Source organism: Bos grunniens, chromosome 10 (genome assembly GCF_055505025.1).
Source record: "Bos grunniens cultivar Pamir isolate PY7600 chromosome 10, Bosgru_T2T1.0, whole genome shotgun sequence".
NCBI classification, from domain to species: Eukaryota; Metazoa; Chordata; class Mammalia; order Artiodactyla; family Bovidae; genus Bos; species Bos grunniens.
Genome location: NC_141174.1, coordinates 24,186,425 through 24,206,200, shown reverse-complemented (window position 1 = coordinate 24,206,200; position 19,776 = coordinate 24,186,425). Strand labels below are relative to the sequence as shown.

Sequence of the window (19,776 nt, the reverse complement as noted above, 5' to 3'; positions counted from 1 at the left end):
TCACATCTAGAAATATATTAAAATAACAGTTTACTGTGTGCTAGGTAATATGCTAAGCAGTTTATATGGATTATCTCAATCTTTTAAGAACCACGAGTAAGGAAACAGGCTAAAAAAATTCATTATCAAGTGGAGTTTATACTAAGTGGAAGAATTCTTGAGGAAAATTTTTAATATAATTCATTATAGTATAGTGGTTATTCTATCACTCTCATATACATTTATCTTGTTAATCTAACTCTAAAATGTCCTCTCTGATTTAAAATGTAGTTACATAAACATATGGTTAAAAATATAAAATAGCAGCATAACTGTTAGAATAGCTTTTCTCTCATATGGTCATTATTAGTCTGTTTTATAATGTATTTGCAGAAATTTTCAAGAAAGAAATGCCTCATTCATAGTCATAAATAAAAATGCTATCGTCAATCATGATAAGATTGAAAATTCTGAGAAAAAAACATTTTAAAAATGATAATTCTCTTTAGTGCTTTTCTGTCTTACAAATAGTTTTTACAATTTTAAATTAAAAAAAAAAATCTGTACAAATGTCATATTATCTGTAACCTAGGAATAATCTTTGTTTCTTAGGTACAAACTGTTTTGAAGCCAGTTCACCAGAAGGAAGGACAAGAATTAACTGCTCTGCTGAGTGCTCCACATATTCAGGTAGAAAATGGACAGAGCATTATTTTTGTGTTTTTTCCAGCATTCAGTATCACTTTGAATCAGTCTCTTGAACTAACAAAGAGCTCAAATATTATGTAGACTATTTTGATTGTTGTTGTTCAGTTACTCAATTGTGTCCGACTCTTTGCAACCCCATGGACTGCAGCACTCCAGGCTTCCCTGTCCTTCACTATCTCCCAGAGTTTTCTCAAACTTATGTCCATTGAGTCGGTGATGCCATCCAACCATCTCAGCTTCTGTCGTCCCCTTCTTCTCCTGCCTTCTGTCTTTCCCAGAAACAGGGTCTTTTCCAGTGAGTCACCTGTTTGTATCAGGTGGCCAAATATTGGAGCTTCAGCTTCAGCATCAGTCCTTCCAGTGAATATTCAGGACTGATTTCCTTTAGGGTTGACTGGTTTCATCTTGTTGCTGTCCAGGGGACTCTCAAGAGTATTCTCTAGCACCACAGTTTGAAGGCATCAGTTCTTCGGTGCTCAGCTTTTTTTTACTGTCCAGCTCTCACATCCATACATGACTACTGGAAAACTGTAGCTTTGACTAAAAAACCATAGCTTTGATTGTTTACATCACAAAGTAATTATTGTTGGATTATATACTTTTCTACTTAAAATTAACCACATTATTTTTGAAACAACTTATTTGCAAACTTCTCTTTTTTGGTTATGTTTTTCTGTAAATTTTAATTATAATCTTGGACCCTTAAAGTGATTCTGTTTTTATGAAGTTTAATAAGCATTTTAGACTTTCATAACTCATTCCGGAGTATTCCCTAGTGTAACTAACACATGTTACTTGGCTAAAAAAGATACAGAGCTGCATCTGTACTTCAGTTGGAAAGCTTGGAAACAGATCTGAATATATAATTAATTATACCACTTTTAAATGTATAATGATCAGGATACTTTGTACATGATTAGGTTAAAATCTCTCTACAGAAATAAGTCATGTTGTTACTTTAAATGCTTTGGGTTTCTTTGAAACAGGCACTTTTACTGGCCCATGATAAGGTCGCTGAGCAGGAAATGCAGCTAGAGCCTATTACAGATGAGAGAGTTTATGAAAGCGTTGGCCAGTATGGAGGAGAAACTGTAAAAATAGTTCGTATAGAAAAGGCTCGAGATATTCCATTGGTAAGTGTTCCACACCTCTGATACGAGATCCTTTCTGAGATCTATATAATTGAAGACCCTTTACATTTCTGGCAGTTTCTCTCTTTTGAGGCTGATTTTTTGGAATTCTTTTATGTTCTTGCTCATACTCCTTATTAGGCTGAGAAGAATTTGTTCATCTTTTCTCACCCATAATTTGATGAAAAAATAGGTTTTGAAGTAATTGAGCAAAGAAGGGACAAGTAATCTGCTTCATTATTCTTCTAGCTTTTTAAAAAAAAAACAAGTTAGAAATTGTGATCATTTCATTCAATGTAATTACTAACATACTTCACATATATTTAGAAGTATGCATTGTTTAATGTTAATATTTTATAGTTCTTATATGTAAATGTTTTTTCTCTTAGTCTGCTATTATTACCTTAATTTTGTTCCTTTTTATTTTTGGAGAAATATTCTTGAATCCTAAGGTCTTAAATTTTCTTGCATAACATGGTACATGAAATAGGGACTGTATTTTATTAAAAGGCAGTTTATGTAACAAGGTTTTATTCCCCACCAAAAACAAAAAGAAATTGGGAAAGTTATGACAAATTTTTAAAATAAAGGTTCAGGAGAAAAGTATTACAAACTGTCTACTTTTAAGCTTTATTCAGATTTCCATTTTTTGACTATATATTTCAGTTGTGCTTCTGATTTGTATCATAAATATTTAATACATTTTAATGTGGATTGGATACAGCTACAGTATTTAATATTTGGATTATTAACCAGATTAGTATTCATCGCTTCATCATATTTTGAATTTAAAAAGATTTTCAGTTACAAGTCATGTTCACTAATTGTACCTAAATATAGTATAACTATTTGAATAGCATCTACCATATAAAGAACAAATTTGATTATAGGCTTTCGCTTTATTTTTGAGCAAGTGCATTTTTATGCTGTTGTATGCTTCAAAAGTCTGATTTTAGAATATTAACAAATAGAATGCTTCCGAAGCAGAAAATGTGGAGGAAATGATCAGCTTTCAGACTTATTGCCATGGTTACTGTATGTAAATAATTTTTTTTCTCCAGATAAATCTAAGGCTAATATTGTTAACTAGAAAAGTAAGAATTTTAAAATGAGGAAATAAAAAATGCATTAAAAAAAAATTGACTTGAATTTTTTTTTTTTTTAGGGTGCTACAGTTCGTAATGAAATGGATTCTGTCATTATTAGTCGGATAGTTAAAGGGGGTGCTGCAGAAAAAAGTGGTCTGTTACATGAAGGAGATGAAGTTCTGGAAATTAATGGCATTGAAATCCGGGGAAAAGATGTCAATGAGGTTTTTGACTTGTTGGTAAGTTGACATGGGTAGAAGAATAACTGATACAGTCTCAAAAATTGTTTCCTTTAGTAGACTTCAGAATAAAATATTTTAAAAGCATTTTAAAAATAACTTAAGATACCTATATAATTTCTAGCATAATTTTCACATATAATTATTTCCATAATATTTACTGCTGCTAAGTCGCTTCAGTCATGTCCGAGTCTGTGCGACTCAAGAGATGACAGCCCACCAGGCTCCTCTGTCCCTGGGATTCTCCAGGCAAGAACACTGGAGTGGGTTGCCATTTCCTTCTCCAATGCATGAAAGTGAAAAGTGAAAGTGAAGTCGCTCAGGCATGTCCGACTCTTAGCAACCCCATGGACTGCAGCCTACCAGGCTCCTCCGTCCGTGGGATTTTCCAGGCAAGAGTACTGGAGTGGGGTGCCATTGCCTTCTCCGATAATATTTACTAGTAGCATTTTATTCTTACGAGGACACTACTAATTTTATTTATACTGTTAGGTACATTTTATTTGCCTCTGAAATCACTAATAATAACTCACTAAATCATTCAAAATATATGTATTAAGTGCCTCCTATGTGCTAGCTGCTAGGGAAACAGTAACAAAATGAAGTTCATACCCTCATGACTTTTTTGTTCATTTTCTTTATTATCTACAATTGATTGTTGTTTTTTTTAACGGTATTAGATAATAACAACGGTATAGCTCTACACTGTTCACTATAATAGCCATTAGCTACATGTGCTAGTTATTTCTATTTAAATTAAGTAAAATTTAAAATTTAGTTCCTCATTCATGTGTGCATGCTAAGTTGCTTCAGTCATGTCCAACTCTTTGCAACCCTATGGGCCATAGCCTGCCAGGCTCCTCTGTCCATGGAATTCTCCAGGCAAAAATACTGGCGTGGGTTGCTGTGCCCCCCTCCAGAGATCTAACCCACATCTCTTACATCTACCTGCATTGGCAGGTGGGCTCTTAAACACACTAATGCCACCTGCGAAGCCCTCAGTAACTGCATTTCAGATGTTCAAGAGCAGTGTGTTACTAATGGTTATCATATTATGGTATAGATTAAGGAACATGGCATTCTGCAATTTCAGCCCACTGATCAGAATTCTGTCATCTCAGAAAGTTCTGTTAGACTGCTAGTATAATCAGGAAGCAATTTAGAGTCAACTTTTGAGGACAGTTTATGATCACCACATATATACTCATCAACCACATTTATAGTCTTACTTACTTAATGTCAGTTGTTACATTAGAATTTCTCCTATCTGCGGACATCTGTTGTCAGATTTAGAAAACATCCTCACATTCTTATTTTTACCCAGTCCCATTCATTGCTTTGGTAGCACAAAGTGCCATTGGTTATTGTTCTTAGATCTTGTTTTATTGGCTGCTATCTCTAGATTGAGTACTGTTTCAGTACCGTTCCCTACTATGTCAGGACCATAAGTGCGATTACTGTCTAGGCTGGAGGTATCTGAACAAGGCAGGCAGTGGTGTACAGTTGTCCCTTGATATCCAAGGGGGCTTGGTTCCAGGGCCCCCCATGGGTACCAAAACCCATGGACGCTCATGTCTCTTACATAAAATGGCATAGTATTTGAATGTAACCTACACACATCCTCTAGTATATTTTAAATAATCTCTGGATTATGTATAATACCTAATACAATATAAATGCTATATAAGTAGTTGTCTGCAGATGGCAAAAACAAGTTTTGCTTTTTAGAATTTTCTGGGATTTTTTTTCATCTGCAGTCGGTTGAATTCACAGATATGGAACTCATGAATATGGAGGGCCACTGTACTGGAAAATAATAAAGAACCTAGCAGTAAGACTATGTACAGTTAAAATATAGAATGAATGACAGAGACAAAGCATCTAGGAAGTAAGAATATTTGTATATTTGCATCACTTTTCTAATCCTAGTGACGATTACCATTTCAAATTCTACTGTACTACAATCGATGTATGTCAGAGTAGATAAGCCAGAAGTGCTGTAATATCTTCCAGCCCTTCATTGTGGAATCATCCTAAACTTAAACTGAATGGAAAACAGAAACCCAAGACTTAAGGGCCAAGTGGCCTTCCCCAGTGGACCAGAGGACCAAAATTGTTGCATGCCATATGCCTGGGTAGCTCTAATATAATGGAGTCCACAAAAGGGGTAATTTGTGCTTCCTGATAAAATGGGATTCATCTTTACCAGTTTCTTTTTTAAGTTTCCTTGAGGTTCCGGTATAGTCCAGCTTAGGAACTGGATCATGAGATCATGAAATGATTTTCATAAATACAGCTTTTTAAAATAATGTGCTTTTTCTGTTGCAGTCTGATATGCATGGTACTTTGACATTTGTTCTGATTCCCAGTCAACAGATCAAGCCTCCTCCTGCCAAGGAAACAGTGGTAAGTGATTTTTTTTTTTTAATGCTCCTTATTTTATGATGGCTACTGTTTACATTTTTCTTAATTAATAAACTTTATTTTTTGAGAGTAGTTTTAAGTTCACAGCAAAATTGAGCAGAAAATATAGAGTTCCCACATAATTTCTGCCCCCCCCACACACACACAGCCTCCCTTGCTGTCAACATCCCACATCAGAATGGTGTATCTGTTACATTAGAGAATTTATGGTTTCATTGTTACCCAGATTCATAGTTTACTTTAGGATTCACTTTTGGTGTTGTACATTCTGTGAGTTTTGACAAATGTATAATTACATATATCTACCATCATAACCTACAGAATAGTTTCATTGCCCTAAAAATCCTCTATGTTCTGCTAATTCATCACTTCCTCCCCGCTTGACCCATGACAACTACACTGTCTTGACTGTCTGGTTATAACTGTTGCTTCTTGACTTGCATATGATTTCTCAGGAGGCAGGTAAAGTGGTCTGATATTCTTTAAGAATTTTCCAGTTTGTTGTGATCCACGCAATCAAAGGCTTTGGCATAGTCAATGAAGCAGAAGTAGATGTTCTTCTTGAATGCTCTTGCTTTTTCTATGATTCAGTACATGTTGGCAATTTGATCTCTGGTTCCTCTGCCTTTTCTAAATCCAGCTTGAACATCTGAAAGTTCACGGTTCACGAACTGTTGAAGTCTAGCTTGGAGAATTTTGAGCCTTACTTTGCTAAGTGTGTGAGATGAGTGCAATTGTGCGGTAGTTTGAACATTCTTTGGAATTACCTTTCTTTGTGGGATCTTAGCTCGCTGACCAGGGATTGAACCTACACCTACTGTATTGGAAGGCAAAGTCTTAACCACCAGACCACCAGGAAAATCCCCTCTTCTCCCTATAGGAGACTTAATAACTCTAAAGACTGGGAGCATGACTGAAGTCTCTTGATTTTGGGGGTCTGGGCTGGGAGGATAGAGATGTAGTTTTAGGGGAATTTAAAGACTTAGCAGAATACTAAAATCATAGTTCAGGGATACAAAGCATAGAATTATCCACTAGCCCAGTAGTATTAATAATTAAAATATTAAGGGTCCCAAATAGTTTTTTTCCTTACAATGAATATCTACTTGATCCCATTTGTGTACTAGGCACTGTGCAAATAAATGCTCATTTTATAGTAATGAACATGTTTGGGGTAAATATAGTTTGGTGTAAATGTTGAGATGGAAATCAGTGAATATAAACACTGAGAATAAAAAAAGAGGTGTGGGATTGATTATATAAGGTTGGCAGGAAAGGCCTCCAGGAGAAGGCAATGTGAAGCTGACACCTGGTAGGATGAGATGAAGCCAAGCCTGTTAACTTCCAGAAGAACTTTCAGGTATAATTTCCAAAGAACTTTGTGTTTGGAAAACCCATGGGAGTGGAGCCAAGTGAGGGAGTAGAAAGGTGGGGAGAGAATTCTAAGAGATGAGGCTTGAGAGATAAGTAGGGCCAGGTCAAGTAAGTCTTGGCCATGGTAGGGAGTTTGGATTTCAAATACAGTAACATCTGATTTGTGTTTAGAAACAAAACTACTCTGGCTGCTGGGTAGAAATTAGATTAGTAGAGCCAATAATGGAAGCAAGGAGATTTAGGAAAGTGTTGCTAAAGCCAATATAAACTATGATGATGGCTTAAATTTCTGTGATAGCAGTGGCAGTGGAGAAAATTATGCAGGCTGTGTTCTGGAAGTAGCAATGACAGGACCTTTTAATGAATGTGAAGAGTAATGGATAGGCAAGAAGCAAATATGCTTCAGCAACTGGATAAATAGTGGTGTTGCTTACTGAAGGGCGATGTGGAGGAAAAACTGGTTTGGGGAGAAAAATTGAGAGATACCTGAGAGGCATTCAGGTGTAGATACCAAATCCATAGAATTAAATGCATTGTTGAGTTGCTAAGTCATGTCTGATTCTTTTGTGACCCCATAGACTGTAGTGTGCCAGGCTCTTCTGTCCATGGGATTTCTCAGGCAAGAATACTAGAGTGGGTTGCCACTTCCTTCTCCAGGGAATCATCCTGACCCAGGGATTGAACCGGCATCTGCTGCGTTAGCAGAAGGATTCTTTACCACTGAGCCATCATTCTTGTATTCTACAGAGAGATCTAGGCTGTAGTTGTATTTATTGTGGGGAGATCAGGTCAAGGGAGCAGTCTGTTTATATGTACTTCATGTGTTTGCAAAAAATTCTAAAGATTTTTAAAAATGATAGGTTAAGGATTGTTCACAGCCTATAAAGATAATTGGGTTGAAAGAAAAGATTGAGAACCGCTACCATCCAATATACTTTTCTCTTAGAAGTACAGAATATATTATATAATTTTCACTTTAATTTTTTTCTCATTTGGAAGAAGATCTTAAGTTTTATAGTGCAGTAAAATGTTTATAAATATATATATTTTATCAGAAGATGAAAAAATATTAATAATTTCAGTGAACAGTATGGACAGTGAACAGATGGACATCTCTTTTCAGGTTCAAACAGTTGCTTTATTAAGTTTGCTGTTGCCCTAAGGTTCATATTTTTGTCTGCCTACTACTAAACATCAATTGGATACCCACAGATACCCCAAATTTCTCCTGTTAAATATGGGAAAGAACAAGTAAAGATATTCCTTCTTGGGCTTCCCTGGTGGTCTGTCCAGTGGTGGGGAATCCACCTTGCAATGCAGGGATCACCGGTTTGATCTCTGGTCAGGGAAGATCCCACAGCTGCAAGGCAGCTGAGCCCACAAGCCCTAGAGCTTGTCCTCCAGAAAAAGAGAAGCCACCACCATGAGATGCCCTCGAGCTGCAGTAACCCCCATTTGCTGCAACTAGACAAAGGCCCAGTGCAGCCATAAATAATAAATTATTTTAAAAACTATTCTTTCTTGAATGGGCATCAGAGAGGAGAAATCTTAGAATGAAGAGGAGGAATTTAAAAACTGTTGCTTGACATTGCAAAGGCTCTTCTTGATGCTGCCCTTAGTATGTATTTATTTTTGACTTTGTTGGGTCTTTGTTGCTGCGTTGGCTTTTCTCTAGTTGCGATGTACAGGCTTCTCATTGTGGTGGCTTCTCTTGCTGTGGAGCACGGGCTTTAGGACAAGCAGGCTTCAGTAGCTGGGGGCTCTGGGGCTCTAGAGCACAGGCTCAATAGTTGTGGTGCTTGGGCTTAGTTGCTCCAAGGTATGTGGGGTCTTCCCAGACCAGGGATCAAACCTACATTGGCAGGTGGATTCTTAACCACTGTGAGCCACCAGCGAGGCAAAGAGAAAAATGTTGGGCTGGAAGATGATTGTGTCTAAACAACCCTGTAATTTAAAATTTAAACAAATGATTTTGTTTGAATTAGAAACCAAGCATTGTTTTGGTCAGATATACTTTACTGATGCTACTGCATGGTGAAGCCCTGGAGCTTTCCTGTAGGGGTCACAGTCTCTCCTTCATTTAAAAAGGACTCTGTTTTCCTTTGTATGGGGAAGGAAAAAAAGTAGCCACTACCCTAAGATTACTGGACATAACTTGTAGAACTGATAAGAATTGCCGTGGAATGCCTGTAGGTATACTTAAGGGATAGTGCAGGTTCTGAAATAAAATGAGTCATACAAAATTTTTGGTTTCCCATTGCATGTAAAAGTTATAATTGCATTGTTCTGTAGTTTGCGAAGAGCACAATTGCATTGTGTCTAAACAAACAACATATATACACTCATTTAAAAATACTTTATTGCTTAAAAATGCTAGCCTTCCTCTGACAACACAAGGTTGCCACACACCTTCAATTTAGGTATGTGTGTGTGTATGTGTGTGTGTGTGTGTATATATATGTGTGTGTGTATGTGTGTATATATATATATATATATATATATGAAAAATGCAATAAAGTGAAACAGTGAAACAAATACATGCCTATATCTAGATAGAAGTCATAAAACAGTCACATAGTATGTGTTAAGGCAATACTCAGACTTTAACTCAGTCAGTTGGTTAATTTCTCTGATGTGAAATAAATTTTGCTCTCAGTTGTAGAGTACATTTTAAACAGCACTAAATAAACTTGTTACATTAACAAAGTATGTCCTCTCTTCTCCTCTTGGCCTCATTCCAAACCAAAAAAATCTGAATGGTCAAGGGGTGAGACCTAAGCAAGAGTAGAGAGAAAGACATCTCTGGGTGATTTTGTCTGCCTCTGGCAAAGGTCATAGACTTAGATATAGCATCTTCACTGGCCTATTTAGTTTCCCTCAGGATGGTAATTCCCTAAGATTTTAGGGTATATCTTAAATGACATGTATGTAGCAATTATCCAAGGAACTTAATTAAAACACAGAATGTGAAAGCTTGAGATGTGGTATAAGAAGTCAGTATTTTAATAAACATCCTAGTAAGTGTTCTGAGCAAAACACTTTGAAAACAGCATGCTGGGTATTGATTTCAGAAAGTGATTTGATAAAATCATCCATCAGGCTGACAAGAAGTCTGATTTCATAGATCTCTGAAAACCTTGATAATAAAATGAACTCTCCACCACAATAAATGCTGCCTGTAGTTTCATATTTAGATTTCCAAGGTTCATGTTGCTAAAAAGCAACAATTTAAACAGATGTGGAAGCATTATTGATTAATAGGAATAGTACAAGCAGAGATTTTATCATCCTATATATTATATGCTTCTCATGCCAAGATTATAAAATTGTATGTATAATCTTTTTACCCAGTCTCTCAGCTGTTTTGACTTACTACTACCCTGTATAACTCTAAAATTCAATTTTATCAGATTTCATATAATCTGCAGATTTTGGAAATGCCACATGCCACTTGACCAGGTTGGATAAAAATTACAGATAGAGGAATTAAGGAGAATATTGATTCCTTTATACCTTTTAAGAAGTAAGAATACTTTGTTATAACTTACAGAAGTATATTGGAGAAAATACTGTAGGAAATAATTGAGCTTTTAATAAGGTTCATGTGAATTCTTACCTATTTTTAGTTCTGAGAGCATAGCAGGTTTTAGATATGCAAAGCACAGTTAGCAAAAATTTTAGTTTGTAGCACTAACAATATTTCAATGCCTACATACAGAACGTGATAGGAATTGGTTATAAACTTGATTTAGATAATTTTAGCAGTTTGGGGTTGATTATATATGAACCTAGACATAGTCCTTTAGAATAGACTGAGCAGTCAAGGCACAGTCACACTGACAGTGTGGTCAAGAAGAGATGATGGCAGCAGGAAAGCTGACACTCACCTGCTTAGATGACAGATGTGGAGAGGTTTACAGTTTACCTTTCCTCGTAATAGTGGTTTAGAAATCACATACCTTACTGCAGTCATTGTTTTCACAAGTCAGGAATGGAGAGGGAGGGACTCTCTATTATATTCCTTCTGCTTCTGTCAAACTTTTAAGGCCTCTTGGCATCTCAGCTTGTTAGCAGTAACAGGGCAGTGTTTTGCCTTCTCTTGTACATGTTTGCAATCAACAGGACTGTCTTAATTGAAGAAAACAGATGAGTCTGAAAAAAATTCTGCCCTCAAATACAATTACTAAACTAACCTTGATCTGTTTTCCACTTGTAATATCTTTGTGCTGATGAAAAATTTTAACACTCACATTTATGCTAAACATTGTGTTGCCATTTCATTATTGTCCTTTTACCCTTTTTATTGTTTAGATCCATGTAAAGGCTCATTTTGACTACGACCCATCAGATGACCCTTATGTTCCATGTCGAGAGTTAGGTCTATCTTTTCAAAAAGGGGATATACTTCATGTAATCAGTCAAGAAGATCCAAATTGGTGGCAAGCCTACAGGGAAGGAGATGAAGATAATCAGCCTCTAGCTGGTCTCGTTCCAGGTAAAAGACAATATGGTAGAAAGTACAAAGTTTAAAAACACATTTAAAATACAAATCTTCAAAGGGAAAAACTCACGTTTTTATGCCTTTTAAAAAAATGATGTAGTTACTTTTTCATTTTGTTGGGTTTTTATGTTGTATCTGTAATATAAGTATCTTGGGTGTAAGTCTGACCAGTTTGTTGGGCTTTAGAATGGGATTATCGTATAATCTCATCAACCACCCCCATTTATTCTACTGTTCACTGTAGGTGCATTGAAATTAACCCTGTTTTCAAGGCAACAAAAATAGTATTGAACAATAAAAACATCAAGGCAACAAAACTTATACTGTAGCAGGAGATTATCATCAACTGGGGCAGCATACTTGGTATCTAGATAGGAATTTGTTAAAGATGTGTGACTTTATTCAGAATCAAAAGAGTAAGACTGCTGAATTTATCTCTTCTAAGATATCTTAGGATAGAAATAAGATGCAGCTATCTTTTGATTGAAGAAAACTCTCTAATTTAGACTATACTAAAATAAAACTAGCTCATATTGGACATTAAGATTATTATAGAAACATATTTCTTCTAAAATGTGAAGATGATACTTAATGGAATGAGATATGTAGATGTAACTTTTCAAGTTCAACAGATTATTCCAACATAGATGGAATTTGCTTATTGATTTTTTTTAAGAATCTCTGGTCTGAATTGGAAAGATTAGATATAAAAATTAAGTATAAAAGTAGAACTCTAATTCAGAATTTTCTAACTAAAACCACTTTTATCCTTCAGAAAACATATACTTGATTCTAAGGTAAATCTCTGAAACTAAGATGAAAATCAGAAACCTTGAAAGTGAAATCATAATCCTAAGAGGAAAAACATAATAGGTTTTTCATTTATTTCTATCATGGGTAGCTTAATGTAGAAATGAAAAATCTTTAAAACATATACATACATAGAAAGAGAGGAATTGAACACAGTAAATGTAAGAGAATATATTGAATGGTGTCTTTGAATCAAAAACTGATGAATTTATGTAATTTTGGAAAGATAACTCTTAATTTGTTTGATTTGCAATAATTCAAATGATCAGAACCATTGTAAGATCCAGCACAGTACTTTCCACATCAGTTCAGTTCAGTTCAATCGCTCAGTCATGTCCAACTCTTCCTAGCCCCATGAATCACAGCACGCCAGGCCTCCCTGACCATCTCCAACTCCTGGAGTTTACTCAACTCATGTGCATTGAGTTGGTGATGCCATTCAGCCATCTCATCCTCTGTCGTCCCCTTATCCTCCTGCCCCCAATCCCTCCCAGCATCAGGGTCTTTTCCAATGAGTCAACTCTTCGCATGAGGTGGCCAAAGTTTTGGAGTTTCAGCTTTAGCATAAATCCTTCCAATGAACACCCAGGATTGATCTCGTTTAGAATGGACTGGTTGGATCTCCTTGCAGTCCAAGGGACTCTCAAGAGTCTTCTCCAACACCACAGTTCAAAAACATCAAATCTTTGGCGCTCAGGTTTCTTCACAGTCCAACTCTCACATCCATACATGACCACTGGAAAAACCATAGCCTTGACTAGACGGACCTTTGTTGGCAAAGTAATGTCTCTGCTTTTGAATATGCTATCTAGGTTGGTCACAACTTTCCTTCCAAGAAGTAAGCATCTTTTAATTTCATGGCTGCAGTCACCATCTGCAGTGATTTTGGAGCCCCAAAAAATAAAGTCTGACACTGTTTCCACTCTTGCCTCTTCTATTTCGCATGAAGTGATGGGACCAGATGCCATGATTGTAGTTTTCTGAATGTTGAGCTTTAAGCCAATTTTTTCACTGTCCTTTTTCACTTTCATCAAGAGGCTTTTTAGTTCCTCTTCACTTTCTGCCATAGAGTGGTGTCATCTGCATATCTGAGGTTATTGATATTTCTCCCAGCAATCTTGATTCCAGCTTGTCTTTCTTCCAGCCCAGCGTTTCTCATGATGTACTCTGCATATAAGTTAAAGAAGCAGGGTGACAATATACAGCCTAGACGTACTCCTTTTCCTATTTGGAACCAGTCTGTTGTTCCATGTCCAGTTCTAACTGTTGCTTCCTGACCTGCATATAGGTTTCTCAAGAAGTAGGTTAGGTGGTCTGGTATTCCCATCTCTTTCAGAATTTTCCACAGTTTCTTATGATCCACACAGTCAAAGGCTTTGGCATAGTCAAGAAAGCAGAAATAGATGTTTTTCTGGAACTCTCTTGCTTTTTCGATGACCCAGCGGATGTTGGCAATTTGATCTCTGGTTCCTCTGCCTTTTCTAAAACCAGCTTGAACATCTGGAAGTTCACGGTTCACGTATTGCTGAAGCCTGGCTTGGAGAATTTTGAGAGTTACTTTACCAGTGTGTGAGACGAGTGCAATTGTGCGGTAGTTTGAACATTCTTTGGCATTGCCTTTCTTTGGGATTGGAATGAAAACTGACCTTTTCCTGTCCTGTGGCCACTGCTGAGTTTTCCAAATTTGCTGGCATATTGAGTGCAGCACTTTCACAGTGTCATCTTTCAGGATTTGAAATAGCTCAACTGGAATTCCATCACTTCCATTAGCTTTGTTTGTAGTGATGCTTTCTAAGGCCCACTTGACTTCACATTCCAGGATGTCTGACTCTAGGTGAGTGATTATACCATCATGATTATCTAGGTCATGAAGATCTTTTTTGTACAGTTCTGTGTTTTCTTACCACCTTTTCTTAATATCTTCTGGTTCTGTTAGGTCCCTACCATTTCTCTCCTTTATTGAGCCCATCTTTGCATGAAATGTCCCTTTGGTATCTCTAATTTTCATGAAGAGATCTCTAGTCTTTCCCATTCTATTGTTCTCCTCTATTTCTTTGCATTGATCTCTGAGGAATGCTTTCTTAGATGCTAAATGGAAAGCTTTGTAAATAACTGTTAAAACTTCTAGCCTTCGTTTATTATTTATCTTTTTAAATACATGATGTATAGTCTAGTAATACATTCCTAGGATTGAGTGAGAGCCAGGTTGGAACTTAACAACTTAAACATTTGGAGCTTATAATCATAGTTGACATTCTCTCATGTAGTGGCAGGAGGATTCAGAAGGGACTGTAAATGAACAGTTACTTCTGGTGTCGTCCTTTAATTAAAGAAAAAAAAATTGATCTATTCTTTTGTCTAACTATTTCACTCTTTTTCTTCTCTATTTATTAGGGAAAAGCTTTCAGCAGCAAAGGGAAGCCATGAAGCAAACCATAGAAGAAGATAAGGAACCAGAAAAATCAGGTTGGACTCTTATATTTGACATTAATGAGAGGTTTCTTTGGTTTCCATCTGGAATCAGGTTTAAATTTGTATTTCATAACTGTCAGGGAAGATGTATTCATGGCAAGATGGATGTGAGAAGCAAAGCTGCTTATCTTAGGACTGTTAAGAAAGGACAGGCTTTAAGTATGAAAGATTATCTGTCTATAATGTGAGATTAATGGAAAACTTTAACTTATTTCCCTGAAAAATAGTTATTCTGTGAACAATGTAATACATGTCTGTAAATTGAAATTTAAAACTAGAGTTCTTCAATTTGAAATACGTAGCTTTATTCAGGTAAACAAATACCCCATTTATACTTATGTTTCTAACTGTCAACAGGAAAACTATGGTGTGCAAAGAAGAATAAAAAGAAGAGGAAAAAGGTTTTATATAATGCCAATAAAAATGATGGTAAGTTCCACTCTCAGATATAGCCATATTTATATCCAAAAGAGGTCCATGTCTAACATTTGAATGAAATTAAATGATATTTTTAGGGAGTTTTATTTATGGCCCTGGCCTCTTAATGTAACATATGTGTGTATTTAATAAAGTCATTTAGCAGAAATTATTTTCTTCTAGAAAACTGTGAGTAATGCAGAATTTTGAAATCTGAGAAAAAGTAGTTTAAAAATTAAAAGTATGATGTGGCTGTATACTGTTGTATTGATAGTTTTCTCTTAAATTTTTTTCCTATGTAAACTCTTCATTTGCAAAGTTAATACTTGTTCCTAACAAATTCTAACAATATAGATGCATTTTAAGTGAAATTGCCTATCGTAACTCATCTCACCTAGGTAACCCATCCCATAGAGTCTGCTGGCTGAGTCAGGCACACAGGAGAGTATTTTGTTTTTATTTATTGTTAGTGTTAAAAGTTTTTCAAGTTTTAGCTTCTTTTAAAATCAAAAGTTCTGATAACATTGGGCTTATATTCCAGTGTGTCAGCAGCCTGCTGAACCTGAATGATGGCTGTTGCCTTTTTAGTGGACCCCTATCTAGTTCAACAGTCTCCACCACATCCAATTTTTTATAAACCCAACCTGATACATTGCTTTCATTACCTTCTTGAGTGGTCTTTATGGGCTTTAGAATTTGCTACCCCTTCTTTAATTCACATTAGAAACAAGCCAAATAATAAAGCAAAGGAACTCTTGTAACTTCCTACACAGTTTATAAGGCTTATTTTTATTCTCTCAATACCTTAAAAATTTTTGGCAGCAAAATGAAACTAATGAAAATGTGATCAGATCAGATCAGTTGCTCAGTCGTGTCCCGACTCTTTGCGACCCCATGAATCTCAGCACGCCAGGCCTCCCTGTCCATCACCAACTCCTGGAGTTCACTGAGACTCACATCCAATGAGTCAGTGATGCCATCCAGCCATCTCATCCTCTGTTGTCCCCTTCTCCTCTTGCCCCCAATCCCTCCCAGTATCAGAGTCTTTTCCAATGAGTCAACTCTTCACATGAGGTGGCCAAAGTTTTGGGAGTTTCAGCTTTAGCATCATTCCTTCCAAAGAAATCCCAGGGCTGATCTCGTTTAGAATGGACTGGTTGGATCTCCTTACAGTCCAAGGGACTCTCAAGAGTCTTCTCCAACACCACAGTTCAAAAACATCAAATCTTTGGCACTCAGCCTTCTTCACAGTCCAACTCTCACATCCATACGTGACCACAGGAAAAACCATAGCCTTGACTAGACGGACCTTTGTTGGCAAAGTAATGTCTCTGCTTTTCAATATGCTATCTAGGTTGGTCATAACTTTCCTTCCAAGGAGTAAGCGTCTTTTAATTTCATGGCTGCAATCACCATCTGCAGTGATTATTGAAAATTTTGATACAAACTAAACCTGAGATTCTACCTACTATAATAATTTTTTTTTCAAATTAAACATCCTTAATGCTAATTAATAGATTATGTAACTAAGAATATTTATTGGATTTATAGTTCTTTTCTCTATACTTCAGTAAGTGATTAATATCTCTGTTTCTTTATCCTTTGAAACACACTGGAGTTAACTGGTTCAGCTCTAAAAGCTATTTTACTGTAGGAAATTTGCAAATCTAAGTCTGTGAATCAAAATATTTCCACAGTCTGATTGTACATGTTAGAAGAAGGAACTTAGTTTTTCAGAGGGAAAAGCATTTTGAGAAGGAAATGCTTCACATTTACATTTCTGCTCTTAATTTGTTATTAGAATTAATGTTTTTATTAATGATAATTATCATTTATAATGACTATTCCATTCAAGGGGAAATAGCCTTCATCCATTTAGTTCTCAAAATAAATTCCTTGAGATTACAGATTAGTAAGTTCAAATTCAGATATGAAAGTCACCTGTTTAAGTTCTTACAGCTAATACAGGAGAAGGCAATGGCACCCCACTCCAGTACTCTTGCCTGGAGAATCCCATGGGCAGAGGAGCCTGGTAGGCTGCAGTCCATGGGGTTGGGAAGAGTTGGACACGACTGAGCGACTTCACTTTCACTTTTCACTTTCACGCACTGGAGAAGGAAATGGCAACCCACTCCAGTGTTCTTGCCTGGAGAATCCCAGGGACAGGGGAGCCTGGTGGGCTGCCTCCTATGGGGTCACACAGAGTTGGACACGACTGAAGTGACTTAGCAGCAGCTAATACATGGTTGAGTTGTAAACAAGTAAATTTAAACAAGTAAAGTTTGAGTTCCTACTCTGTGCTCTCTGTTAATCACTGACAAGCTTAAGGTGGTCCCCTCTCCCTGGGGACTTACAGCTGACAGTCTGACTACACATCTAATGCTCTTACCTAGTCAGGTGAAGTAATGAGAGAGAGAAGATGACAGGTCACTAGTTGTCTGCCTTTGTTCTTACCACATGACAACTCTTGATTTCATCTGGATTACAGCTTTAGGAATGTTAGTGTACCAGTTATAATTTATACCTCTTCTTGAATCATGATCACAGGTTAATATTAGTATTACAGAATAAGGTAAACATAAATGTAGGAAGTTGGATAGCATATGTTGGTATGCTGTGTTTTCAAGTTATATAATCAAAGAAAAGTATTCTAGCATTCTCTGTTAACATTAGGCACAGCACTGTTTGTAAATGTTTATCTGTGCCAGGTATTGTTTTCAGCATACACATTTTCTGCTCCTTAAACTAACCCTCAAAGTATTGGTATCCCCCGTTTTATAAAAATGACAGCTGTTATTCTCATTAGTTTATACCTTAGTGCCTCACTCTGTCAAAATACTGTCTGCAAACTAGCTATTTCATATGAACCAGTACAGTTACATTGTAGTAAACATTCAAACACAGTGTGAAACAAGAGAAGCAGTAATCATTTCTAGAAGGAGTAATATACTATTTATTTTCATAATATCCTGCCAAGGATATAATGACATGAGAAAGTACTTATGACATAATGCTACCCAGTTATTACTTTCTTGATCTCAGTAGTTGTGTTTTTAACCATGATAACTTGTGCTGTTTTCCAATTTTTTGGAAGAATTATGAGTAATATAAATATACCTTTATATATTTATATAAATATGTTTATATATATCTTTATTATACATCAGTAATTCTGTCTGAAGGGCTTAATTTTTCCTTTTTTCAAAGATTATGACAATGAAGAGATCTTAACTTATGAGGAAATGTCACTTTATCATCAGCCAGCAAATAGGAAAAGACCTATCATTTTGATTGGTCCACAAAACTGTGGCCAGAATGAACTGCGTCAGAGGCTCATGAACAAGGAGAAAGACCGCTTTGCATCTGCAGTTCCCCGTAAGTTTGGATGTGTTCCTGTGTTCCTGTGCATTTCCGCGTACCTCTGCAGAACCTAACTGTGTAGGGAGTTTTCACCCATTTCCTCCAACAGTGATGTCCAAGAAATAGGAACTTTGTTTTTACCATATCTTTTGAGAATTTTCTACTAAAGATAGTCATTCTTGAGTACCATTTTTCTGAGAGTATGGTACTAATTACTTTCTATAAATGAATTTCAATTTTGGCTTCTTATAGTCCACTGTTCAGTATGGAATCAGCTCCTGGTTTTTTTAACTGATGCAGAAGACGGAACTTTAGACCTAATCTCTGAGCATAGACTTTCTGTTTAAACATTGTATAGTACCTGATCTTATGGAAAAATTGAGTGATAATGTTTTAAATGAAATGCAAAATGAAGTAATTTAGAGTGTATAAAACATACTAAATGTAACTGTTACTAAGATACTAACACCACAGTTTTGTTTATTTCTCAATCTAGAAATAAAACCAGTCAATGTTAAAACACACGGGGGTCTAACATTTCCTTAATTCATTATTTTTTAATTTGTATTACAAAATAAAAAAATTTTTTTTGACTAGCAGAATTATTCCTCACCCTTGCTCTGATCTGTGCTTACTAATTTTTGCCTGATTTTGTTTGCCTAGATACAACTCGGAATCGGCGAGACCATGAAGTAGCTGGTAGAGATTACCACTTTGTTTCACGGCAGGCGTTTGAGGCAGACATAGCAGCCGGAAAGTTCATTGAGCATGGTGAATTTGAGAAAAATTTGTATGGAACCAGTATAGATTCTGTACGCCAAGTGATCAACTCGGGCAAAATATGTCTTTTAAGTCTTCGTACACAGGTAGAACTCTTTTGGTTTAGAGTGTTGAACTTGTATTTTGGTCCAAGAATCACAAGACCTAATTAACTTCTCATACAGATTTTTCACAATGATTCTCTACATGAACTCAGGTTGCTAAATCACTTTCAATTTCCTCAGAGTGGAAAATACATATATTACATACTTGCCTATATATAAATGTACATATTTTCGGAAACTTAAAATATAGTAACTGTTGTGCTGGTAGTACTTTAGTATTTTAAAGGTTATAAAAGAATTTTCCTTTCCCATATGAGAAAAATTAGAATAGTGAGAGGTCATTTTTATGGTTTTAAATGCCATCGTTCAAGTATTAGGACTGTAATGAGTGGTTGGTTGTAGCTAATGAAACAGCCATTGCTTTCCATTATCTGTCTTACAAAGCAAAAC

At 36.1% G+C, this 19,776-nt stretch overlaps 1 protein-coding gene across 30 annotated transcripts in view; it reads left to right on the top strand.

Annotated features, from left to right (window-relative positions):
• Positions 1-19,776, top strand: part of PALS1 (protein associated with LIN7 1, MAGUK p55 family member) — a 79,181-nt gene that overhangs the window by 51,437 nt on the left and 7,968 nt on the right. For all 30 annotated transcript variants that reach the window (XM_086320154.1, XM_086320172.1, XM_086320165.1 and 27 more), the window contains 9 exons: positions 592-669; positions 1,674-1,820; positions 2,983-3,144; positions 5,473-5,550; positions 11,254-11,437; positions 14,648-14,719; positions 15,083-15,154; positions 18,350-18,517; positions 19,166-19,368. In XM_086320154.1, coding sequence (XP_086176280.1) covers positions 592-669; positions 1,674-1,820; positions 2,983-3,144; positions 5,473-5,550; positions 11,254-11,437; positions 14,648-14,719; positions 15,083-15,154; positions 18,350-18,517; positions 19,166-19,368 — 1,164 coding nt within the window. The remainder of the gene's footprint in view (positions 1-591; positions 670-1,673; positions 1,821-2,982; positions 3,145-5,472; positions 5,551-11,253; positions 11,438-14,647; positions 14,720-15,082; positions 15,155-18,349; positions 18,518-19,165; positions 19,369-19,776) is intronic.